Source organism: Caloenas nicobarica, chromosome 5 (assembly GCF_036013445.1).
Source record: "Caloenas nicobarica isolate bCalNic1 chromosome 5, bCalNic1.hap1, whole genome shotgun sequence".
NCBI lineage: Eukaryota > Metazoa > Chordata > Aves > Columbiformes > Columbidae > Caloenas > Caloenas nicobarica.
The window spans coordinates 25485620-25512351 of NC_088249.1; the positions used below are offsets into that span (position 1 = coordinate 25485620).

The window sequence follows — 26732 nt, forward strand, 5'->3', positions numbered from 1 at the left end:
GTCTAGTCTATAGATACACATATTACACAAACATCTAAAGACAGGAACACACACATAAACACAACAGAAAGCTCAGATTCTGCTGCATGTGGACACTTCCTGTGGACCACTTAAAATACATCAAACCAGTCAAAGCTCTGACCACTGCTGGGTGTTTGTCATCCAAGGTACAGAAAAAAGAGAAGATGATGCAGGGAAGGCTGACCATACCATGACACATTTCAGTGCTTTTACTCATTTTGACACTGTTAACTGCAAAGTGTAACATATGGCCATACGCTGCCTCGAGTTCCTGTGGAGCCCCTCGCACCAACGTATACTCAACATGAAGCTCAAATGAGGCAACCAGACAGTGCTACGTAGTACAGGAGATATGAAGAATTTGGAGGATGGGACAAAATGAGTATGAATTATCCAGTCAACGAAAGGAAGGAGAGTGGGCTAAAGTGAGAATAAAACATATTTTTAGGGTACAGTATTTTTGGAAAAGATTTAAAGTGTTTAATCTGAGAGTTCTGGAGTTCATTTCCCCTAGCTAATTACAGGATTGAAATCTTTCTTAACAACTCATTAAAGATGAATGGAAATGTTAAGAGAATACATTATTTTCTTGCATAATTAATAATGGAAACATGAACATCAAAACTGAATAGGCTTTAAAGGCAACATATACATATTGGGTAAGGCTACAGCCACATTCTTTTACTTAGTTTTGCCAATGCAGTCCGTCTATTAAATGTCACTAGAGCAGGTCAGGATTAGTTATATTTTATGTACATGTCATAAACATAACAGATATACCACTGCGTTCACGAGAGCAGTTAAATATTACTCCTTATTTTTAAAAAAGTCTGCTAGCTATGTGATAAAGTAATTGGAAATTGTTATTACAGTAGACAGGAACTTGTATGACCCCTGCTGGGTTATCTTTTCCAAACTGTGTAAGTGAACCTTGTTATCTACCTAGTCCTTTCGAGAGATGAGTAATTAAATTCTTATGATCATGCAAGTTGTTACAAGAAGACAGAAATGCATATATTCATTTCCTATCCAGTTCCCTGGAAAAGTAACAAAAACATGCCAGATTACACCTGGTGTTTCTACTCCCTGTTGCAAGTTGATTGACTAAATGCAGGGAAATTCATGACAAATCTTGGTGTGCTGTTGAAACGATACAGTTTTCAATGACTTCAAGAGCATCTGATTTTTAACTTAAGTATTTTCTTAAAGAAGAACATAACCTTTTAGAGAGAAAATACTTTTCCTCAATCAAACACAACTTACATATACAATGCATGGTTGCCTTACTATTTGATAAACCACTTTAAAAATAAAGATAACAATTTCATGAAGCACTGAGTGAGGAAATGATGATTTAACCTGTCATTTTTGAGGCACACTGTCAAACAACAGTGATTTTCATCTGTTCAAAACACTTGTTTCCACTGGGTTATTTACATTATTACCTATTTCTTAGCAGAGCACTGAAAGATGGGGAATATGTTTTGACTTTGCTCACAATAAATTCAGCAGAAGGATGTCTGGATGCAGTAGAGACATCGGTTGGGGTGAGGGGGAAGGATCAAACTTGTAGGGACAATACAGCCTCTCCACTGACAACTGGTGTCTCTCCACTACAAACCAGTGCAGACTCCGCAAGGCTGCAGCAAGGTAAAGGCTGGAGCTATGCAAACAGGCAGCGCTGCTGGACTAAGGATCTTCTTCCTTTCCTGCTCCCTCTCCAAAGTTTTCAACCCCAAAGAAATCTGTATCAACCAACTGCAATGGGTTTCTTTACCTCCACAGGACAGGCGATAAGGGAGGTGCATTTCAGCACCTTCCTTTATGCTAGCAGAAAACAAATGCTGTAGCTGCTTATCCCATCAGACCATTTCCAGGTTTGTGGCAGAATGAGTAGACAGACCCATTTCCAGATGTTTTCCTGTATCCCCTTTGGGGATGAGAAGTATCACCAGCCAGTTTAGTGACTTTACTCGTGCCCTACACATCACAGTGTTAGGTGATCATTTCACTTGGCTGTTTCCCAGCCAGGCAAATCTCTCTTGTTGCACCATTCGTCCTCCCCTGTAAAGCAAAATACAGCTCTTGGTACAAACAGGATTACTGTATCTCTCTACAAGACTAGGTCTAATGAAAATACACCCCCTGAAGCCCTAGCAGTTGCAAAGTATGTGCTTCTATATATGGCTGACATATTTCCTGGTTAGTCACAAAAAGAATAGTTTTAATTTACCTTATAAAAATGCAAAAAAGATTTCACTCTAAAAAAGAAAAGTAGCTTTATTAATTTGATGCTCCTTAATCAAAATGTACATATTATTATAGGGCAGATACAGTAACATAATGAAACAAAAAAACTAGTGGCTTTTAGTAAAATTACAATTAAAGCAAGCTACTGTTTTCTCAAAGGCTCAGATCTCACAAGCAGAAGACTAAGGAAGATCTACAGCTAAATAAGGCTTTTACTACTGAGCAAAACAGCTATGTTAACACTGATACATCAATCAGTCAGATAACATTCACATTAATGTAATAAAATCTTCCTTATATGTAGAAGTTTAGTTGCTTCACAAGCTGACTGGTACCAGTATTTGTGTATGAGTAGCTAATCCTCTCTTTCAAGAAAACATTTCTTCAGGACAAGTCCCATGAAAACACTTAATGGAAGAGTGTTTTCGTATTTACTTAAAAGTAAGAACTAGAAGAACATTCAAAACCAGAGGAAGAGGTTGGTTTTTTTTCTGGAGATCTGGTAGACCTGTTATTTTTTAAATATTTTGCAGGACTCTTGGGGGCAGCCGTAGAAAAGAAGAGCAGGTACACAGGCAGATCAGACAGACATACAGCTACTGTCTCTATCTCCTGCTCACTTTCATCTTTCTGTGCAGTACGAGTTCCTCCAATGAGACTGGACTGCCTGGGACACTGGTGGCTAACCTGTTGTTTCTAAATTGCTGGGTTAAATATAGCCTAGGAAATTAAAGTCATGGCCTGTGTGAAATGAGACAGTAGTACCCAACAATTACCTGGTGGAGAGGCCATCCCAGACAGCTCAAATCATACCTTTACTGACAGCTGAGAGGAGAAGCAAGGGAGCAAATGTTTTCAGACTGCGCTGCATTCTCCTCCTCAGGGACAGGGCCTTAGATGTGAAGCATAAAATGGAAATTTTGGGGCTTCTATATTATTCCTTCTATTTTAAAAGGTTAGTTTCTATTCAGCTGTAATAAATGAACTTAATTGTGAAAGAGAAACCAAGCCGAAGCTGTAGGATTGCAGGGGCATATTAGGCAAAGGCTTGTCAGCATTCCCCAGCAAGACAGCAGTAGCAAAGCTGTAGCAGCCTCTTCTCTCCCAAATCTATCAACCACATTTGGGGAAATGGCTCAAGATACAAAGCTGACAGCTATTTGTAGAATCATAGCTTTTGTACATTGTCAAGAAACATTAAAGGGCTAAAGGAATGGTTCATTTAGCTTAGGTACATTTAAGGCTAGATCCAGTGAAGAACTGGAGATCTAAACACTGGATGATGAAGCCTCCTGGTGCAAATTAACTCGTGTCTTTCTGCCTTGGAGTGCAGGCAGACAGCAAGTTTCTCCCCACGCTCACTTGCATGGGCAAGGGGTTCAGTGCCTCCCTCCTGACGCACCGGGAGAAGAACGAGCGCTGGAGTGCCAATTCCAGTAGGCAGCAGAGCTCTGAAAACACAGCTGCTCCAATGCTGTAGATTTTGACTTGGGTGACTGTATCATCTCTACAACTTGATTAACCATAATTTGAATTTCATCTAGAACTAAACCAACAGGTTCTTGTTTTGTTACAAGAACATATTTTCCATAAAATGAAGGCTACTGGCACTCAAAGTTAATTACATTCCCTGTTGCACGTAGCAAATTTAACATTATTTTTACTGAAGTAGTTTAATAGCTCTTGAAATATAAAATTTGTACAAATACAGGCAATATTTGATGTAGCATTCTGCTGAACACCAAGAGAAATGAAGTATCAACTGAATGTAAAGATCTGCCTGAAACCAGTTATGAATGTGTGAATTGCATTTACCCCTAATCAACGGCTTCAATCTCATGTATTTCAAAACGTTGCTTTTTTAACTCTTCCAATTGTGATACACAGAATTTTGGTATACGTGATATCCAGTGGGGCTGTACAAGCATAATCAAGATGTTTCTCCAAAGCCAAAATGAAGTAACAAGTAGAGGCATAGTTTGGGGAGAGGCTGATATTTAATTCTCGTATTGTTACATAGGTCTGAAATAAGTATTTAAATCATTCTGCTTGGCACAGAATCAGAGAATACAACAGTCCAGGTTGGAAGAGGCCTTGAAAGATCACCTGGTCCAACCATTCCTGGGAAAGGAAGCCTAGATGAGATTATCCAGCACTCTGTCCAGTTGCATCTAAAAACTTCCAGTGATGGGGACTCTATCACATCCCTGGGGAGATTGTTCTAGTGAGTGATTGTTCTCACTGTAAAAAATTTCTTTCTTACATCAAGATAAAACCTCTCCTGGTGCTGCTTGTACCCATGCCCCTTGCCTTCTCCATACGACTCCTTGTGAAGAGAGAACCTCTGTCCTCTCTGTAGCCACCTTTTAAGTGCTGAAATACTTGAAAAGCCATAAACAATGCTCGAAAGTCTACTTTATTTGAAGAAAAAAACCCCACAGTTAATTATTGATAATTCACCAAACTGGACAATAAGGTAAGCCAGAATTTACTCTTTTTTAGTATCTTATTTCTTTGCTTTATTGCAACCTCTGTGCTCACCTAGGAAATAAGAATGCCAAGGCTATCCAAAATATTGTTAGAAAAATGAAAGTTAAAAGCAGCTTCCGTCAAGCTGCAGTTTCTTCACACCAAGTGTGCAGGAAAAAGGTAAACAAAACAAGGCATGGCTTGTGGGTTGTCTCTCACTCCAAAACTTATGCACATGGTACTTTTGCCCTTTACCACTTGCCCTTCTTCTGTTAATAAAAAAGAACGCTGTGAATAGAGACCACAGTGTGCTTCCTGTGTTCTCTGCTGCTTAGGACCCAGGGTCTGGGGCAAGTGAAGAATTGTAACACTAAGCTTTTGATTTTTCTTCAGTATGGTTTACTGCAGTTCTGGCAATGCACTGGCAACAACAGAAGCTTCTGGGCTTCCCTGGGAAACAGTCTCTAAAACCCTTTGTCCACCAAGACAATTTCGCTGTAAAGTTTATAAAATTTACTCAATTACAAAAATAGGTTGTGCTTCAGAGCTTCATCACACAGTGTGTTGTACACTCGTCTTTCTAATTCTTCTTTGAGATGTCCAGAGAAAATTAGCTATATTTCGGTGTATGCCTAGAGTCAATGAGATCTGTGCAGGCTGGTCACGGGCTGGCTGAATGGGACTTGTCATCCACATTTACTCCCTCTGAAGAGAAATGAAATTGTTAAGAAATGGCTCAGATGTAGAGTCTAGTAGTGTACTGGAGCAGTGAGGTATTTGTGCAGGACTGAATCCACCTGGAGCCTCGATCTAAGACTGTAGAACTCACCCCACCACAGACTGCAATGACTGATGAACCTTACTTTTATTTTTTTAAATTCTGAATAGACTATTTTCTGCCTTTTTTCTCCACTTTTTCTGGGTATGAATGTGGTTTTGTGCCACATAAAATGACTGGGGAAGAGACTCAGATGCATACTGTATCTGTATATATGTGAGGTAACAGCAGATAGATATCACAGTAAGGAGTGTGAAAATGAGGCAGCACATCAACTGCCTACAGAGGGGCAATTGCAATGGATCAGTTAAACTCATTTAAGAAGAAGCAAGTCAGTGCAGGCACCTAGCCTACAATGCATTTAGGACAACTTACTTGAAACCCGAGAGCTGAATCCGTTTTCCTGAGTGTTAAACTGTCTTGTGTATTGGGAACTAGAGAGGTCTGGGACACAGCTTCACCTAACCAGGAAACCTTTCATGGAAAAGGTCACTGATGCTAGCCGGCTCTTCTCTTGGAAGCACCGTGACACAGGCTGGCAGGATGGGCCCCGGCATCTCCTGCACACAAGCCTGAGACTGGCCCCACCACTGCAGCTCTGGGCCTCGACACCTTCCAGCCGTGCTGAGCCGGCACCGGGATCTTCAGCCCTCGTCCTTCCCCGAGGTTGGACACCGGCCCGCCGGGCAGGGCGAACGCTTCCTGGCTGCGCAGGGAGCTGCTTGTCACCCTCCTGCCAACAAACGGAGGATGCCGAGGTCAGCCCCGGCTCCCGACACGTTTCCTCCGGCAGGCCCGGGGGAGGGCCGTGGGCGCGGGGACGGCGCTGGTCTGGGACGGGGCGGACGCCTGGGACCATCCCGAGCCGGGGCCGAGCGCTGCCACAGCCGCCGGGGCAGCCCGCGCCCCTCGGGCCGCCGCGCCGCTGGGATGAGCCGGGCCGGGCCCTGGTGCCTGCTCCTGGCCGCGGTCTGTGCCCTGGGCCGGCCCCCGCCACCGCGGGCCGCCGTGCGCTGCGAGGCCGCCGGCTCCTGCTTCAGCGCCCACCTCGCCAACGGCTCCTACATCGATGCCCGCAGTGCCTGCGGCCGCCGGCGAGGCAGCCTGGCGTGGGTCAGCGGCGAGCCGGAGCTGCGCCTGCTGCTGGGGCTGCTGGCGGACGCGGCGGCGGGGACCGCGCCCTCGCTCTTCTGGGTCGGGCTGAAGAGGAACGCCTCCGCCTGCACCGACGCGGGGCAGCCGCTCCGCGGCTTCTCCTGGGAGGGCTCCGGCCGCGGGGCGGCCCCGCGGGAGGTGCCGGCGGCGCTCGGCCGGTGGGCGAAGGAGCCCCTGCGGTCCTGCCTCACCGCCCGTTGCGCCGGGCTTCACCTGGCGGCGGCGGCTCCCGGCGGCGGCCCCAGCTGGGGCTGGAAGGAGAGGCTCTGCCAGCGGGAGAGCCAGGGCTACGTCTGCAAGTATCAGTACGAGGGCGCCTGCCCCGACCTCAACCCCGCGGGCGCCCTCGACGTCGACTACCACCTCCCCTTCGGGGAGCGCAGCACCGGTCCCGGCTTCAGCCCGCCGGGCACCGTGCTCACCGCGGCGTGCCCCGGCGGGGCGGTGCGGCTCACCTGCCAGCCCGAGCGGGGCGGCTTCGCCTGGAAGGGCACGGAGGAGCCCCTCTGCCCCTGCGTCTACGCGAGCTCCGGCAGCGGGCGGTGCGCCGAGGCCGCCGGGTGCCGCGATGCCACCGGCAGCTTCGCCTGCGCCTGCACCCCGGGCGGGCGCGACGGGCCGCCCTGCGCGGCCGCGGGGGTGGCGCCCACCGCCGCGGGCGGCCCCGGGGAGCCGCCGGATGGCGGAGCAGGGGAGGGACGCCCCTCCGCCCCGGCACTTGGCGGCTCCCCGGGGTCGCCCGCGGCCACCGGCGCCGTCGGCGGGGACAAGGCGGCCGCTCCGCCGCCCTCGTCGTCCTCGTCCTCCTCCTCCATCTACGTCTTCATCCTGGTGACGGTCGCGGTGGTGGTGCTGGTCATCCTGGTCATGACTGTCTTGGGGGTCTTCAAGCTGTGCTTCAACAAATCCGAGGGCCGCGGGGACAAGGAGCCGCCGGACGCCCGCGGCAAGGCGGACGCCGGCTCCGCGGAGCCGTGCGGAGCACCGGGTGGAGAGTAGCCCGGGGACGGCGGGGGCCCCGTCCCTCGGGGCTGCCCCGAGTGGCAGCTTTCGCCGCGGGGCAGCGCTTGGTTCCCCCTGTCTCTCTTGCCCCCAACCCGGCTGCGGCGGGAGAGCCGAGGCAGAGACGCCATGGGACGCGGCCGAGCAGGACTTGCGGCGTTGTCAGACATGGGGGCATGTAGCGACCCCCTTACAGGGATTTGAAGCCTTTGGACAGTCGAGAGATTTTGTCGGTCTGAAAAAAACCAGTTATTTAGGTGCTGACATAAGTAAAATATAAATATAGTGGCCTGGCTGACAGAACGATTGCTTATCTGCAGCTTCAAGAGTTGTGGGGTGTTTATCTTCTCAGAAACTGTTCTTCTGGTGCCTTACTAGAGCAAGTGTAAAGGGACAACTTTTAGTGCTCACGTTTTGTAATTTCGAAGTCACTTCTTGTCTGAGTGGTACTTCGAGGATTTTGTTTTCTTTCTAATTGCTGGAACGTTTGGAGAGGTTAACAGCCATAATTTCGGAGGAAACTGTGACCCATGCTCTTTCAGACTGACATTCTTACCAATGAAGAGCATTTCTATACTTAGAAGGTCATTAAATTGCTGAGGAAATGGGAGGTTAATGGGGAGTGAGTTCTACTTCAGCTGATGAAAAGAATAAAGGATGATTTAAAACCTAAATCACTGCTCTGTTTATTACTTCATACAATATTCATTTTTATTGTAGCAGAGCAACAAAATTTTCAGTTACAGTTTTTCTCCTAAGGTGCATCTGTACACACTTGGTTTCTGTAGCTTCCTTACAATCAGACAAGGTTCTGACAAACTTCACACTGTGAGAGGAGTTAACAGTGGGTCCATCGTGCAACATACATCATGCAAATCTCATTCCTTTTAGTTGGACATATTGCTTTCCATGTTTTCCTTGAGAGTGAGGAAAGAATTCACCCTTTCTGCCCTTTTCTGAATGAGATAAACACTTCCTCTGTGATTTTCCTTGGGAATTCCCATAGAGCAGCTTTTGTCCCAGCTGCAGAAATTGCTTTCTTTGCAGTTCAGAGTGCTGATGCTCACTTATTATTATGGTGTTGTTTTTCAATTACAATGGTAATGCTAAATATTGATTCGAGGTTTTCTGAGTGCAGTAAAACACAACTAACTGGATCTCATCCAAGCCTTTGGGTACAGGGAGGGTAGGGAAATATTTTTTTCCCTTAAAGGAAAAAGTTCTGAAATGTCTTTCTAAAGATAGGTTTTTTTAATTGTTTTCCTTTCTTTAGAGCTAACCTTCTGACTACTGCTTTCATTTTGTCACTTTCCCATTGAGTTTGGAGAACTCTGTTTCAAACAATAATGTGTATTATTACCTACTTTTCTTGCAAGCAGAGACTTGAAGATTAATCTGGTGTGAACATCTGCTAAGGATAAAGTATGACATAGCGTGGGTTTTTTCTTTTTCCCCTCTCTTTCCGCTTGATGACGATAGGCTGTTGCTGCCTGGGAAACAGTATTTTGTTTTTGTTAAGGGGATCCCAGACATTTGTGAGCCATCAGGCTGTCTGTAGCCATAAATTCCATTGTATCATGACAGGAATTAAATCCAACTAGGTCAGAATGCTACTCACTACAAAGCTGTCTCATAATCTGCATACTTTTCTGATCTGTTTATCTGACATTTTTATTTCAGAAGGCGGGCATTTTTCAGCCTTGGTAGGAGGCCTGATTCAGATGTGCACAGAAGTGGAAAATGATTCAGCCATTAATGCCTTTTGTCTTAATACCACTCGTGTTACTGTCACTGTAAGTAATTTGGTTTAGGGAGCAGTGTGTGTGAAGCTCTGTTCTTCTACAAGGGGCTGTATAAGCAAATAGCAACTAAGATGAATGAGAGCCTCCCTAATTATTATTTCTACATTTTCCCTTTTCCCACATATCAGATGAACTCTTAGTGGAACTGCACAACTGCCCAGGTATGTTTTTCTAAGCTAAATATAAATACTCTCATTCTGTTTCAGGAGTTTCACCAAGCAAACAGCTAAGTACTGAGTTAAGTGCCCGTGACTGACTACTTTTTTTAGTGTCTCTCAGGATTTGACTTGGACTGTTCAGTTAAAATGTGCAAGTTCATGCTCTTGCAAGCCATTCACCTGTCTCATTCTCATTTTGCTCTTTGCCTTGGCTTCCTGTGAAATCACATTTTGATTTCAAAGTTCTCTTTCTCACACTCAAGATTCAGGATTAAGCACTAGACATTTGTCTAAAGGACTTCACAAGCATTCTATTATGTTTTCCCTTGTTTATAATTTGACTCAGCTGAAACCAGACTATTTTGCATTTTAGGATGGGATTTGTCTCGCCAGGTGTAGACATCTCTAACAGCTCATCTAAACTTGTCTGCTCACCTAGACTCCTTTACAGTGTATGGAGAGAAGTATGTACTTGCAATTTCTCTCATTTTAGACCAGATGCTAAAAACAGGGCCAATCCTAAAAGTGCTATTTCTCTGCATCGACTGTAAAGAAAGCCTGGTAAAAGACATATCTAAAATTAAGCCAGAAAAATCAGCTACCCAAAGTCTCCAACTGTGTGAGTCACTTTTTGTCAAGGTTTAAAGCAAGGTGACAATAAACCCTGGCAGATGCCCTCTGTTAATCCCTCCCACCATAAAAGGTGATAGAAAGATAAGGAAGAGGGACTTCAAGTTAGAAAGAGTCTTGCAAGTCGGAAAAGTTTTAAAGGCTTTACTAATGCTACTAATAAATAGAGAAAATATACAAAATATACAAAACCAATCTTGAATGCCCAGTATGGAGTTGGCGTCACTCCAGCGGCGGCTGAGCTGGGAGCTGGCACGGCTCCAGCAGCTGCAGGGCAGGCACCTGGAAGTCATGGGCGGGACTTCACAGCAAACTGGAAACTGGATTTCAGGGATGCAGGGCCTGAGGCCTACAGGTCACAGGCAGACAGGCAGGGTCCTCTTCAGATGTCAGCCATGGTCGGAGAGGGGCGAGACCCTCGTGATCCCATCTTATGTAGGGTGTATGACGATTATGGAATGGAATACTCAGTTGGTCAGTTTTAGTCACCTGTTCTGTCCGCTCCTCCTGGCAAACACGCCTCTCTCAGTTATGGGATGTTACCAGAATTCTTAGCTGTCATAGCAATAAATCTAAACATGAGCTTCTTCAGCATTCCGTTGGTCCTCTTATCAGCACCAAGTACAGTGTCCAAGAAAAATATGCCGTTACTTAGAAGGCACTTAGCCGAACTTAGCTGAAAGGAAAAATCACTAAAAGAGAACTGGTCTTGTTTTTAACAAAACCAGGACACTTTTCTAAAAGCAACCTCACAGTTCCTTGTGTCTCTTCAAGGCACAGCTAAATGGCAATAACTTTGCCATAGTTTCTGTTGCTTTTACACATTAGAGATTCTTGTTCCATCTATTTGAGTTTCTCTACCTTCGTTTTGCAGTCAGTAGAAGACAAAGCCAACAGCATTCGGATTTGATTGGACCCGAGCAGGTTTGAAATGCATGAATTTCTCTTTCCTCTAATGGTTCAGACCAAGAAGTGGATGGTTTGGGAGAAAGGATAAATCATTTTTGCTTTTCAGTCTCAGTTTAAATTGTGTCTTTCTTAAACAGGAAACCAACAGATAACTGACCATCAATGTGGACTATTGGCTCATATCATAACCATGATTTAGTGATGATATGCAGTGCAGTGCAGTGTTCGATGCTTACATCCATAAGAAGAGTAAGGTCATAATGAGTACAGATAATCATAACAAAGCTTGATATAATGGAAGTGTCTGGTTATGAAATTGGAGGCAACGTTCTTTTAATTCTTACGTAACACCTCATGTAAAACACAGAATTAAATGTAAATATTTTTCCAAAACATAGCAGAGATGGAGACCAATCTTGACCTTCTTCCTCATGTTACATACACGTCCTTTGACTAAACAAATTACGTAAGCATTGTAACTGTTTTTTCCAGTACAGGAAACATTATTTCATCCCACATTAAAGCCATATAAATCACTTATAAACATGGTGAGTTTTACAATGGATGAATTTGTATTGAGGACTTTAAATAATTTAGTACTTTCAATTCTAGTGGTTCATATTAGTTATTTGGCTTTTTAAAATTGTACTATTGTAGGCCATGGCTCTTGACTAGAGTACTGGATGTAATAATGCAATGGTAATGAAATGGTGGACACAAGAATCTGTAAGTCCACATTTAAGAATGGTGATTTCTGCAAAGAGTAGGAATGTCCAAATCTCTCATCTATCACAGTGGTCCAAAAAGTGTCCCCTGTTGCCACTTATTAAATCTAAGTTTTAGATTTCCTTTATTCCTCCAAAGCTAGTTTGACTGGTAGGCACATCATTTGCCAGCTCTACGTTTTATTCATGAACATGTGATGAATTTTTAATGGTGTATATTCATCAAGTAATCAGGAATAAAATTTTAATTTTCCCCAAATTTGTAATAATGATTTATACTGCTGAGGGCTTGATTACGTATGTTATGCGATTAAAGTGAAATCTAAAAGTGGACATGGGCAAAATTCAAATACTTCAAAGAACTTTTCTCCTTTTTTAAGTGTAGTATATAGCTTAAAGAGGATTAGAAAGTGAATGGATTCTGTGCTTCCCCCAGGAAGTGTAATTTCCTATCGCTTAATCAAATTTTTTCATGTTTTCAGACCTCATTATCTTTCCTCATTTATTGCATGGAGCTCAATCACTGGTATGTGCAATTTAGTTCCTTCTAGAAATAATATTTTCTGTTTCTTTAGGATGTGGACATTTATCAAGGCTGTAGAGTGGTGGGTGATTCATAAATTTCACTAATGATAAATAACAGCAAGGCAGCAGCAGTAACCGCTCTCCCAGGGCTTCAAAATTGGTTAAACTTCATGACTTTCCTTCTTGCCCCGATACTCAGCCTTGCCGCTCTCCCCTGGACTTGCAGAGTTCTGGCACTGGGAGACTGGAAAGTAAATGTGAATGGGGAGTCATCTGTTCTCAACAGGTCTTTTTCCTTGTCCATACTGCAGACTTGAAGGACTGTTGGGCTGTTGGTGGGGGCAGGGAAGGCAGAGATGTTGTGGTGGTCCCACATTTATTATGTCGTTTCCCTCCTGCCTCCTGCCAGTCCTTTTGCACTGTAAGTCTGAGGCAGAATAATGAAGAAACAACTACTGTTGTGTGTTTCATGGGTAACATAAAGAGCAAAAATCCTGCAGGTCTAGGTAGGAGATGAGCTGAGGAGGAAGAGATAAGAAAGATGGGCAAGTATCCATCTTTACCAGGATGTATCCATCCTTAGCATCCTCTCATTGCATATTTTTTCAGGTGTTTGTTACTCAAAATGTGGTGGTTTGGTGAAGAAATAAACATTTTCACTCATTAATCCAGGAACAGCACATGGGCTATAATACATCAGAAATGCATGGTTTTGTTTTTGGATTGTAACCAGCTGGTCTTGTGTTTTGGACTGATAAGAATGGTTTATGCTGTTCCCTGGAACAAAACACAAGAGCACAAGGACAGTTAGTTCGAGTGAGATTAAAAGTCATCTAAATCAGTAATCTCTGTGACAATAGCTAGTGCTTTAGGGACTAGAATAGGAAATGTGACATCTGTAAGTGACACTTCTCCTGACTACTCTAAGGTTGCAAGACTTTGAGTTTGAGACTGAGTTCATGTCACACTTGATGGACTTCCATCAATTCGTCTAACAGAGTTTAGATTTGATTTATTCCTATTGACATCCAACCATCCCGTATCAATTACTTCCACCATTTATTTCCATGCGACATAAAAAAGTAGACTGGTTCATCTTGATTTTTCCATACCTCTGCCATACACTCGTTCACTCATCTCTATCCCAAGTTGCAGAGTCTATTTATTTCTTCTTTTTCAGAAACAATTCTATAGATCTAATTTGTTATTCTTTTTTGCACCTTTTCTTATACTGTTAGATTCCTTGTGAAATCCAAATTTAGAAACTGTGGGAGATGCAGGTACAGTATAGTCTTCTATGATGGCTTAACAGTATTTTCTGTTTTCTAAAAGTTACTAACATAACCCTTTGTTTATTTTGACCACTGCAGAGAACTGTGCTGATGTTTTCAAAGAATGATCCCTCTGTTTTTTTCCAGATAATTTATGAGAAATTTGAGCAGCACAAGTCCCAGGACAGAGCCCTGTGGGTTTCCAGCAGGTTTCACCACAGTTAATAGTCTTTCATTAGGGAATTCCTTCTGAATTCTTAGGGGAGCACAAGACTCTGTTAATAGTTTTGTACTATCCAGCTGTCCACTATCAGATTTAATCCAAAACTCCTACAAATTCTTCATTCTGATGAACTTCCAGAGACTTATCCATTGCTCCTCTTCCAAAAAAAAAAAATCCATAATAAACAGAGACAATAAGATTTAATGGCATTTTCCCTATGGCCCTTCTGTCTAGAAACACTCTTAAATACAATCATCATTCATCATCAGCAAATGCACTGATTGGTTTCCTGCTCTACTGAGTTTTGCTTTGGTAGTTGTTATGTCTTTAGGCAGATGTTCCTCAAAAATTTTTTTTGGCCTGCTTTAAAATTTTACTATTTATTTGCTAAAGTTCACCCTTTCTTCTATTTTTTATATGTACTTGATTTCAACTTTAAATTATGTCTTTTCTGTTGTGTACTGCTTAACCTTTTCAATTTTTTGATGGGAAAGTAGTCTTCTAATGTCTTGTTTTGATAGGTAATATGTGTTTAATCTGATCCCCTAATATCATTAAATAGTCCCAGTGCCACCTGCATGCCTTTACCCTTTTAGCTGTTCCTTTTGATTTCTTTTTAGCATCCTTAATTTATATGCTTTGAAATTAAACATTAAACATTAACATAGTGAATACTTTTAGCTTTTTTTTCTCAAAGTTGTTCATTTTAGGTATGTTGTAGTCAGTGTTCAGCCAAATAATGTCCATTTCTTAGGACAAAATCAGGATCTGTTTCTGCTGCTGTAGGTCATCTTGCTAGTTGTGCCCTGAACACATTATACAAGATATTTGGAAATGTAGTTACTAGTCAGTCTGTGATGATAGCAGCCCACAAGATAAAAATGTTCTTTTTTTTGTTGTACTGGGTTTGCATCACAAGGTTTTGGTAGTGGGGACTACAGGTTTGGTTTCTGTGAGAAGCTGCTAGAAACTTCCCCCATGTCCGACAGAGGCGACACCAGCCGGCTCCAAAACGGACCTGCCGCTGGCCAAGGCCAAGTGATGGTGGTAGCACCTCTAGGATAACATATTTAAGAAGGGGGAAAAAACCTGCACAACAGGAGCAGGAGAGAGGAATAAGAATATATGAGAGGAACAGCTCTGCAGATGCCAAGGCCAGTGAAGGAGGAGGGCAAGAGGTGCTCCAGGTACCGGAGCACAGATTTCCCTGTAGCCTATGGTGAGGCCGGCTGTCCCCCACAGAACCACCTGCAGCCCAGGAAGGACCCCACACCAGAGCAGGCTGATGCACCTGAAGAAGTCTGTGACCCCATGGGAAGCCCACGCTGAAGCAGGTTTGCTGGCAGGACTTGTGACCCCATGGGGGACCCACACTGGAGCAGTCTGTTCCTGAAGCACTGCACCATGTGGAAGGGTCCCAGGCTGGAGCAGTTCATGAAGAACTGCAAATCAAAACTTTTGTGTTTAAATTCTTCCCTCTCCAAGCAAATAATGAATTGTGTGTATATAGTGCATGTGGCTTTTTCCTCAGAATACAAACCTCCTACATTTCATGGCAACGACCCTTCTAAATCTGCAGTGTTAGTGGTGGCACTTAAAGTGAATTGATTCTTTCAATTATACCCAACCATTGAGATAATGAAGGAGATTCTGGTCCCTTTGAAGTAATTCTGATATCCTAGGAGAATACGGAATCACAAGAACGCATGCATTAGTCTTCTTAAGTGAAACAAAATTGGTTCTATTTATTTTCTAGAAGCGTTAATGAATGTGAAGATAATACACAACATGAGCATCAACCTATTGATATACAACATGCCTTACAGTCTGTTCTCCCCTATACTTAGTGACATTATATTATTAAACATCCCAAACTTTTACATCACAAGTCCTGTTTTCAATACCAATACATCAGGCAGATACTAATGAGGAGCTTTCATTACTTTCAGATAAACTGATGACTCTGATGCTGTTAACATCCATTGCAATTAAATAAATCCAGTTCAGATCTCTCAAAAGAACTTCCTACTGGCTTGTCTCATAAAGTTATCTTTGCTGCAGTAAAAAAAATGCATATATTGGTATACATTTACAGAGAATATGGTTTCCTAGTAAAATCTGAGGTTGTGTGAATAGTTTCTTTGACCACATTCTGTCTGGTCAGGAGAAGTCCTTCTGTGAACTCTATGATCTGTTTCAGTGCAAATATGACTGGTAGATATTTTTCCACAAATATGAATGCATCAGGAGATTTTCTTCCATGCTTAGGGAGTTTATTCTCTTGCTTATTTTCAATTAAATCTTAGTTCTAATGGAAGGTTCTTGAAGGAGTACACTGAAACGTGCAATCCTCTGTAGATCAGATAAGCCATTTTGGGAATGTTGCTCTGTACCTTCATGATAAACTAAGTTCAGAGTTTCAAGGTCTGTGGAGAGGAATATGTGAACATTACCTTTCATTCTTAAGAGTATATGTTTCTCTTATGGGAAGTAATTTTCCCAGTCATAGCACTGAAGTTGCTTTTAAAGTAAGAAATTCTGTACATCTCACTTTATTATGGTGAAAGAGAAGGGAAAATGCTGCTGTATTCCATTTCTGTCTTGTTGATTTGGAATTCTTTGTGTTGAGTAGAAATTTGATAAGACTTTTTTTCCTATTTTAGTGATAAAAAGAAAGAAAATAATCCATAAAATTCAGAGCATCTGAACAATCAAAATTAAATTGTTTTAAAAAATATATTATCTATCTTTTCTGCATTGCTTTCCTAGTTTCCAGTAATTCCATAAAGTACTTGAATTATCACTTGGGTCTCAGAAAAAATACCTAGCAGCTGATACAAAAGCAGCACTTCATTTTTTTTCCTGAGTTGGAAGTTTATGTATTTGCTGCACCCTAAACAATCTAAATTATGTGAAAGAGCCAAGTCCTGCTTTATAGTGCCTGTACTGAACTCCAGGTTTTTTATCTCTTTTCTTAAGAAAATGGATCAGCCTGGGCATTCCAGCCTTCATTTTTCTTCATTTCAGATTCCTTCTTTCTGAGGCTGTTCAGTGTCAGATATCCACCAGTTTTGTCTTCCTGCACATCCATTCTCCCCAAATATCCAGTCTTTTGCCCTGATGTGAATATATCTTGCATGTTTTGCCTGTTCTTGTATGACACCCCGTAAAGCCCTGCAACTCTTTCACCTTCTTTTCCACTGTAAATAACAGGAACAAGAACAATGACAATTAAAAATCCACCTGTCCCCCACACCTGTAACAACTTCACATACAAGCATCTGAGAGAGTCATTCCCATAACTTTTCTTCCCAGTTAACTGATGAGGATTTTGTACAATCCTGTATTAGTACAAGTAGCAGATGAGATTCATGTTCTTCTGGACTCATTATGTGATCAGTTAACAGCTACTGGCATAAAATTAAAACAAAGTATATACTGTGCTATCAAAAAAATACGTTATGTTTTTTATCTTTCATTTCATTCAGTTTTCTTTCGTTCATTCATTCATTCATTCAATCCTGCAATTGGCTTGTGTAATTTGTATAAATCCAAGGCATGAACTATAGACTAGATCTTTAGCTCATGTAGCTGTTCTAATCATCACTGAAACCAGTTAGTGATAGTAGCTAAGAGTCTTCACTGGGTAAATAAGCAACTTTTCTTATGAAGATACTCAAGTTTATAAAAAGAATGCAACATGGTATAGAAAATACAAGTCATAAGATAAGCATGTTTAATATCAAAGTTGTTCTAGTTTTCATGCAGACATATGGAACTCCTTAAAAAAAAGCTTCTCTACAATATTGTGCAGTCAGTTTAGCTTGTAAAAGTGTCTTTTCTCTTTCTGTGACCAAATGATATACAAAAGAATTCTGCTGCAGTGTTAGGAAAATAAATTCACTAATACTGGTATTGATTTTCTGCTCAACAATCCAGTGCTTTTCAAATTTTTCTTTCATCCGTGACTTGTCTCTCATTGGCCGGATAAGGGGGCAAGACCCCTCTATGTCTGTTTTTAACAGAAACCAGAGAGCAACAAGAACCCCAGCCTTTAGCTTGTGCTCTGGTAGATAATGCATTTTTTGTATACATTTACAATATATTATAACCTATTTAAGCTAATTAAATAGGGAAAAGACCACAATCATAGCCTCCATTAGTTTTCTGCTTTAGACCTCAGATTAAGATTTTTATCTTATCCTGGCTGAGGAAGACTGTGGTTGGTCCATGTAGTAGACATGGGGAGTGATTCCTTGAGGTGCTGGGCAAAGGCAGCTTCCAGTGAGTGCTAGTAAGCTCCAAACTTCCTAAATATCAAAGAGATTTCTCTGAATATAGCTACTCCAGTTCTAAATCAAACACTAGTCACGCCTTTTTTTTGATCCAAGATCCCCTTCTACTACCAGCTCCAGCTTCTCCAGCCATGCACTCACCTCCATAGCAGAAGTAACACTTAAATATCCTCTACGCATCACAGCAGCACAAAAACAAAACAAAGACTTACTATTGCCTAAATAATAAAACCAGGCTACCTAACTGTCCAGCAACTGGAATCTAAATTTACTAATCATTACTTCCTTTATAACCAATATACATTCTAATTCACCCCTTTACATGTTGGATAACGGACCAAATAGGATTTTTATATATTTTACAAGAAGGAAGCATATGTATGTGCATGCACATTGTGTGCGTGTATACACACATACTTGTTTTGTACAGCTTTGACACATTTTGAACTCTTCCAGCTGACCAGCAATCACTTCAGCTTGCCCTTGTGAATGTGAGCACCTGCACATCCTGCATGAATCAGATGAACTTGTGGCCCTTTGCTTTTACTGCTCTGTCAGCACCAGTACCAAAGTTACTCAGCGGTGTTCAGCGATTCGAAGTGCAGCACATGACAGCACCCTTGCAGAAGCTCACAGCTTCCCTCTGGGTTAATTTACAGGGTTTTATGATTTGTAGGGCCCACACATACACTGAAAACAGCATTGTCACCAACAAGGTAAGCGGAGCCAATACAATCCATTTCCACTGCTCCTCATGGTGATCAGCTGGTCTCAAATCATAAATCCACTAATTCTCATCTGTCGTATAACCCCCATATGCTATGCATTTGAGCATTTTTATCTGACCCTTTCTAGTTAGGAATCTCAAAAACCCACAGAGCAACCCTAAGTCATATTACAGAGCATAAGAACCTGTGTATAAAATAATTTTTGAGGGAAAAGGGAGAGTGGAAAGGGTCTTCTGTACATTTATATTGCTTTCAAAGTGACTCTAACCATCATAGACACGATAGCATATAATGACAAATGTATTCCATCCACACTGAAGATGAAAACCTATATATGTCAGGTAGGATACACCACCTTGCTGTCTCTGTTTCATGGCTGCTTACTACTCTGCCAAACCCACATTTTAGGCTTTGGGGGAAATGAGGCTGGAAGGGGGTGGGCATAGCTAGCTTCTGTTGAAAAGCATCTTTCTTGTCAAAACTGTGATTGGTTTGTAGCCATCCGGTGACATACTTTGAAATACTCTCTGGTTCACCTGTTCTTGGCTATGTCTCTCTACAAAATATATCTAAAAGCATTATCTCTAAGAGAAATCTAATTAGTAAATTACCCTTTCTTCCTGTGGCTTACCCTGCAGTTATTGGTTCAATAAGGCTCTGTGTTGAAGTGGATGGAAGTGCTGAACACACAGTGCAGTAGAAATATTTTATTCTCCTCTGGAGATTCATAATTCATGTTGTTGTCTGTAGAGCCCTGAAGTCAGATAAGGTTTCTAGGAGTTGAAATCACATACTCTAGAACACCGGATTGATGTATCTTTCTTGACTAATTTCTTCTGTCTTTTTTAAAAATTGTTTTTTCTTGGATATTTTTTGGCAGGATTTTAAGACACTAATTTACACTGCTATTCTGGAAACATGGCAGAAAATAGTCAAATCTTACATAACTTATTCATCAGTCATGGATCATTTTATTTCAGGAAGATATAGTTCAATATTTAGAATTAGGATACTGATTTTTGGAAACTGGTTAAAATACAATATATTGTCACAGTGTTAATAGAGTGTGTTACATACATTTGAAATACAGACATTTAGTTTTTCAAAAACAACCAGAAAACATTTTATTTTATTCTGGCTCACTGGAAACCTGGCATTTCAGAAATGCTTATGTCACATTCAGAAATCTGATTCTCCTTCTCTGTGAAGAAATCAGATGGATTCTTTAAGTGTCAAATGAAAAGAAACCATACACTGCATGATATTCTCTGCTGAGAAGGATCCGCATGTGGCCATCACCTTTTTCATCCACAGCCCAGATACAAAGTGCCTCTGCAACAAGCCTGGTTCCAGGCCACTAACTCCACATAGCAGTCAACCTCAGAATTATGAGATGTGTCTTCATCATTACTGTGCTGGGAAGCCAAGTGAGAAAGGAGAGTAATTTCCCGTGTACCCTCCTTTGAGTGGAAAAAAGCTGCAGGGGTACCTGATGTATGTTCCAGGTGAAGACCACTCTGTGTGTGGCATGGGAAATGATCCAGTCCGTTGACTAGATCATGTTGCATACAAGCCTTAGGCTAAACAAAGGACGAAAGTTGCATGGATCTCAGTGGCATAGGGCCAATTTCCATGAAAAAATGTATACAGATTTTTTAAAAATATTAAACTAATGGGTAAAATGCAGCAACATATTACTACTACTGGTTATAAATTATGGTTTACCCATTTGTAGATGAGTTATATTACAGCTGTAAAAAGAGGCAACGTGTCACAAAGAAATATGTCACTGTACTCTTTTTTTTACTTAATTAAGCATTAGTTCAGAGCACTTCCATATGAAATCTGAAGACTTTTATTTGCAATTTGGAAAGCACTAAAAGAGTTCTGTTTGTTTTCTGGTAGATATTATTTCACAAGGACAACCTTTTGTTTGTTTGTTTGTTTGTTTGTTTCTGGTAGTTACATTCTACTATTTAGAATAATAACACAAAATGAAATAACTTTTTCTTCCAAAGCAAATTAAGAGTGTTGCACAGCTGTTGGTTGCCTGCCCCCCTGCCAAAGTCAAACTAAACTCGGAGTAAAAAATAACAGGAAGAAATGTTAGTTTAGGGTAAACAAATTTTGCTTCCAGCTGAAACTACAGATGGTGCTTTAGCCAGCAATCATAGGGGCACTGCTGGCTGGGAGTGAGTGAGTGTGGCTGTCTGACAGGAAGCCGGACGTCTACTGGGGTATCCGCGGCTTCTGCAGCAGCAGCCCCCTGCTCTGGTCAGTATGAACATCACCCCTCCATGCCCTGCCTGGGAGAACTGAAATTAAAGTGCATGTGCTGGTAGGTGTGCAGATGTCCACCACAGCTTTGTTTAAAGGCAAACAGAAAAAAAAAATTAAAAAATTTAAAAAATTTTAAAAAGAGAGACAAAACCAGGCTCAACTTTTCATCGAAGCTGAGTATTGGGTATGAATCACTGCTTTTTAACTTTTGCTTTATTGTTTCTGATGTTAAACAAACCCAACAGTAGAAAGTAGACTGACTCTACATTCAATCTGACCATACATAACAATATGCCTGGATGGAGAAGACCACGTGAGACTATGAGATTTATACCCACTTGAAGAGATTGTGAGATTTTAAGTGAAGCTCTACAAATAGCATTATGTGCTATCGTGGGGCATTTTACTGTTTCAACCGATGTTTGGTTTCTGTGAAAAGTTAAATAAGCTTATACAAAGAATTCATCCTTTTTTTTCTTTCCTCTCATATGTGCATGTAAAACATTGCCAAAATTAATATTTGTATGCTTTCTTTAAATGAGATCCACTGGGAAGTACAAGAAAAGAAACTGTACAATTGTTAAAGCTTTTCACAAAATATTTTAATAAGGATGTAACAGCTTCCACATCAGCAATTTTTAAACTAAGAGGAGCTGACTCACTGTCCATTGAAGTGAATTAGGATTTTTTCTCTCATTTTGATGGGCTTTGAATCAGACAACTTTGAAATACTAAATTTATACATTCATTTAACAGTATCTAATTTTTGATGAAAGAAATGTACAAAGTAGTATACTGCTTTTTGCTGCTGAGAAAAGTTAAAGGGTATAATTTAAAAAAACCTGTAGTGAGTCCACCACTGCAAATGCTAGATGCCTTAATTGTCAGCTCACACTTAACACTGTACTTAAGCACCATAGCTACAAGTACAATGCTACGAGCATGATGCTACTAGAGATTTTTCTCACTCTCTTGCTTCAGATTGCCAGTAGTTATAAATAATACAACCACAGCATTGTGCTAAAGAAGTGATTTGTCACAGCTACTGGGACACCTGCCACTGTGTGACACTGTTAACATAGGTGGTAGAAAGCAAAAACCATACCTGCTTATTTCAACATGGTCTGTACTTATTCTTACATCTGGGATAAGAGGGAACAGAGAGAGGAGGTTTTGTTTAATCAGCTGTCATTTATCAAACAAGAAAGCTTCATTTGTCTATACGAAAACTGTTCTGTCTAAGAGGGGGAGAAAATTCAAGAGAGAGAATTTTGTGGGGGAGACAATGTAGATGAAAGAGTTAGAAAAAGTGACAGCCTTTTTATCTGAAAAGGAATCTTCTTGAGCATCACTAATTTTAAATGCAACCTTGTAAGTAGCCACCACAGACATAAGTACACAGTATAAATTGCTTCAGAGAAACACATTCACAACACAGTGACAAGAATCAAATGAAAAAAAAGTCAAACAAAAAGATGTCTGGCACACACTAAAACCAAGAGTTCTCAGAAATGAAACATTAACAAGCTCTGGGCCAGTATATTACATTGGCAACATATAAAACCCATTTTATTTTTCTTAGTGCAACAGAAGAAACTGGAGCTAGGGTAATAGCTATTATCAAACAGCTACCTTTTTTTGTCAAGTATTTATTTCAGAGCCTGATGGAGATTTTGAATCTAATCCCTCTTTTTCCTTGTAGGCTAAAGTGACTTTGCGGCCACTCAGGTCATTCAAAACCGTCTCAGCTCCCTTCACCGCTGTTTCACAGCTGATGGAGCAGGCGCAAAACAATAGTTTTGCAGTCTAGTGCTCCCTTTAAACTTTATTATTAACGCACTTTATTGTATGTATAGACACATTCAAACATTTCCCAGCTGTGTGCCCCCCACCCCGACTCCCCGCTCAGTGTTCTGCTCCCTGTGAGTCACAGGACTGTTTATCTCCTGTTATCAGTAACCCACTGTGCAGCTCTGAAGCACAGCAACGATCAGATATTTTTATCCAAAGATGCTTTCTGCCCTGCTTACCCCAAGCACAGCACAGAAAGCCAGAGCCCCAGTGAGGTGGAAGCTGTCTGCAAAGCAAAAGACAGCTCTGTAACTATGCTGCTTCTTTTCTCGGGGCCTTTTTGCTCCTCACTTTCTTTTTTAGTCCTGGGGTGGGGCAGAGAGAGGATACTTGCTCCTTTCTGGGGGGGGGCGCTGGGTGTGTGCCAGGGCGGACTTTTCCCAGCATTTCTACTCTCTGAGCGGCGGATGTGTACTGACAGGTGCTGAGCAGGGTTGCTTTCAGTCAGGGGGCAGTCTGAGCCTGAAACGGGCTTGACTGAAACAGGCTTGACTCAGTGGCCTTGGGGGGGTCCCACCAACCAAGGGGGAGGCAAACCTGTACAAAAGGTGAGGGGAGAGTCGCTGCAGGGCCCGTACAGCCACTCATCAGACACAAAGAGGGGTGGCAGAGCCTGACTGCCAGACCTTAAATTGACCCACAAGTGCAGCAATTTGCTATGTGGGTGTCAAAACCTCAGCAAATGCATCTGCTCTCAAAGGAGGCAGACAGAGGGGGATGGGGCAGGAGAGCAAGGACGTGGGGTTTTCTTCGCTCCTTCTTGTGTCAAACACCACTGCTGGTGGGCAGGACCGAAACCCCCTCCCTCCTGGCCTCCCCATGCCATAGCCCTGGCCTAGCTCACCCTCCTGCTGGGGGGCAGTAGGGGAGAGGCGGGGCAGGAATGCTTCCTCAAAGGGTGGTAATCCTGGAGGTGCAAGTGCCATTCCTGTACATGCTCCCTGACTCCAAGTTGTCTGGAGGGAAGTCCTCCACGCTGTATGCCCTGCTCTTCAGGGCAGTGGCATAGTAGTCGATGGGTTCCTCTGCAGCATTGTCCATCCAACTGAGGCAAAGCAGTCGCTGGAAGGACCGCTTGAAGTTGTCTGAGAGAAAGCCATACAGGATGGGGTTGGCACAGCTGTTGGCATAGCCCAAGATGACGGAGAGCTGGCTGATGGTGGCATCATCCTGCTCTACGAAGACATTGACCAGCTGCACGATGTAGAAGGGCATCCAGCAGATGACAAAGACCATCACCACCATCATGACCATGAGGGTGATCTTGCGCTCTGAGCGCTTGCGTTGCTGCCAGCCAGCCTTCAGTGCCACCATACGCATCTTGGCAATGATGAGGATGTAGCAGAGGCAGATGGCCACCACAGGCAGCAAGAAGCCCATCAGAAATGTGTAGACAACAAAGACCACCAGCCACCTCTGGGTGGGCTCTGGCATGAGCATGTTGCAAGCTACTGTTCCATCACTGTTGGCTGCTGTGTTAGAGAAGATGATGATGGGCAGGATGATGAGAATGGAAAGCATCCAGACACCCAGATTGACCATCTTAGCCACAGTGGGCCGTCTGTACCTAGCTGCCTTGATGGGGTGCACCACAGCAATGTAGCGGTCCACACTGAGCACAGTCAGGCAGTAGATGCTGGTGAACATGTTGATGGCATCCACGCTGAGCACCAAGCGGCAGAGCAGTGAGCCAAATGGCCAGTGGTGCAGCAAGGTGGAGGTGACCAGAAAGGGGACACTAAGCATCAGCAGCTCATCCGCGATAGCCAAGTTGAGGATGTAGATGTTGGTGGCCGTCTTCATCTTGGCATAGCGCAGGATCACGTAGATGACCATGGAGTTGCCACACAGCCCCACCAGGCATACCACGGAGTAGATGAATGAGATGAGGATGGCGCTGCCCTGAGACTCACTCAGGGTGCTGTTCGGGGCGCCCGAGGTGTTCCTGCCGCCCGAGTCCATGCCCCCCGCCGCCTCCTCCGAGGCGCTGCCGGCTCCGCCGCCACCGCCGCCGCTGCCGCCGCTGTCGCTGCCTGCACCGCCCGGAAGCCTGGCGCAGGTGCCATTGGGGAGCATCCTCCGCCCGGACCTCGCCGCCCCCGGCTCAGAGCAGCGGGCGGCTGCCGCCGGCCGGGCTCGCCGTCCCGGCCGGGCTCCCGGCGCGGCTGCTCCGAGGCGCTGCCATGGGGAAGGAGGCGGCTGCCCGCGCCGCTCGCTCCGAGTGGCAGTAGTTGCTGCTCCCCGGCTGGTGAATGATTAATAGGCAGCGGCGCGTCACCAGCTACGAAAAGGAGGAGGGAAAGAGAAAAAAAAAAAATCACAGGAGGAGACGTAAGAGGGTGTCTTTTCCAACCCACCCTCCGCCCGCCCGCCTCCCATCCCGCCCTCCGGCTGTTCGCAGATCTGGCAGCTCCGGGGCTGCCGGAGAGCAGCCTCCTCCCTGTCCCCACTGCCCTCCCACCCCTCAATGCTCCCCGATCCCACACTGCTCTCCCCATTCACTATTGTTCCCCCAACCCCGCACTGGTTCCCCTCAGCCAGCATCCTCTCCTCCCCCTCCATTCGGCACTGCTCCCCCTCCATGGCCCCTGAGTCCAGGACGGGGGTGCCTCAGGCAACAGGATCACCCTTTCTCCTTTAGGAAAAAAGCCAGGGTCATGGGTGAGTGGCAATGTTACCTGGGCAGGCATGCCTCATGCCTACACAGCTTCTGCAACCCTGTCCTGTCACCACAGCACACGCATTGCCTGCCCCATGGCACTGGCACCAGGCATGGCACTGACTACAACAGACTACACAGCCTTCAACCCTAGGTGCACAGCACTGCCTGAGAAGAGCTATGTTCATGCCTCCTACCACCACACAGCTCCATGCCTCCCACCTTGGCCAGTCCCTCCACCACCAGACATCACACACTAGCAGCATCCAATACTTTACAGCTCTGCCCCTCTCCACATGCCCTGTCCTGAAAAATGCCCCCCTGTCCCATTCTGGCACTCCAGCACATGCTCTGCTTCTGTCCATCACACATCCAATGGTGCAGGCACCAGTTTGCACACTACAGCTTGCTGTCACTATTTACACCATGATGGTGCCAAGACCGTCCTAGCTATGCTGCTGTGCAAACACACCACCTGTCTACTCTGCTGTCCCCTCACATACTGCTTCCACTCACAGCATCACTTCAAGCTCAGCCATCACATACTGCATCACCAGTGCTACAACCCCCTCTCTTAATATGGTACTAAAAGCAGATGCATATCTCTGATAGGGTTTTATCCACACAGGGTGAAGCTATAAATCCTCCTCGGCACTATACAATGACACAAAACATTGCCACAATCTCTGTTCATACACTATTTCTACATATATGTAGCTGTCATTACATAACTGACTTATCCCATACTACACCCATAAACCCACAAACTGCTTCTACACACTGACCCATATCATGTTATTTTGCACACACAGAGAGATCCTAGTCAAACACCATCATTACACTGATAGCTGCTCATACTGTCATCTCGAACCAGACATTGCTGCCTTACACACCTTATCTGCACCACCAGTTCCAAATACACATAAACACCAGCAGATAGTCCTAATGCTGCCACTCGATACCCTGGCAAGCATACTTTTTTTTTTTTTTTTAAATGTATA

At 43.5% G+C, this 26732-nt stretch overlaps 2 protein-coding genes across 2 annotated transcripts; one reads left to right on the forward strand and one right to left on the reverse strand.

Annotated features, from left to right (window-relative positions):
• Positions 1 to 6268: 6268 nt before the first annotated feature.
• Positions 6269 to 8349, forward strand: CLEC14A (C-type lectin domain containing 14A). The gene has a single exon (XM_065636421.1). It carries the CDS (start codon positions 6269 to 6271, stop codon positions 7670 to 7672), a length of 1404 nt encoding a protein of 467 aa, XP_065492493.1. The 3' UTR covers positions 7673 to 8349.
• A 15614-nt stretch (positions 8350 to 23963) lies between these two features.
• On the reverse strand, positions 23964 to 25148 carry SSTR1 (somatostatin receptor 1). Its single transcript, XM_065636408.1, has one exon. It carries the CDS (start codon positions 25146 to 25148, stop codon positions 23964 to 23966), a length of 1185 nt encoding a protein of 394 aa, XP_065492480.1.
• Positions 25149 to 26732: the final 1584 nt, after the last annotated feature.

What these genes read in the sequence shown, in the direction of transcription:
- SSTR1 (XM_065636408.1), bottom strand. Translation starts at nt 25,148, where the DNA reads ATGCTCCCCAATGGCACCTGCGCCAGGCTTCCGGGCGGTGCAGGCAGC.
- CLEC14A (XM_065636421.1), top strand. Translation starts at nt 6,269, where the DNA reads ATGCCGAGGTCAGCCCCGGCTCCCGACACGTTTCCTCCGGCAGGCCCG.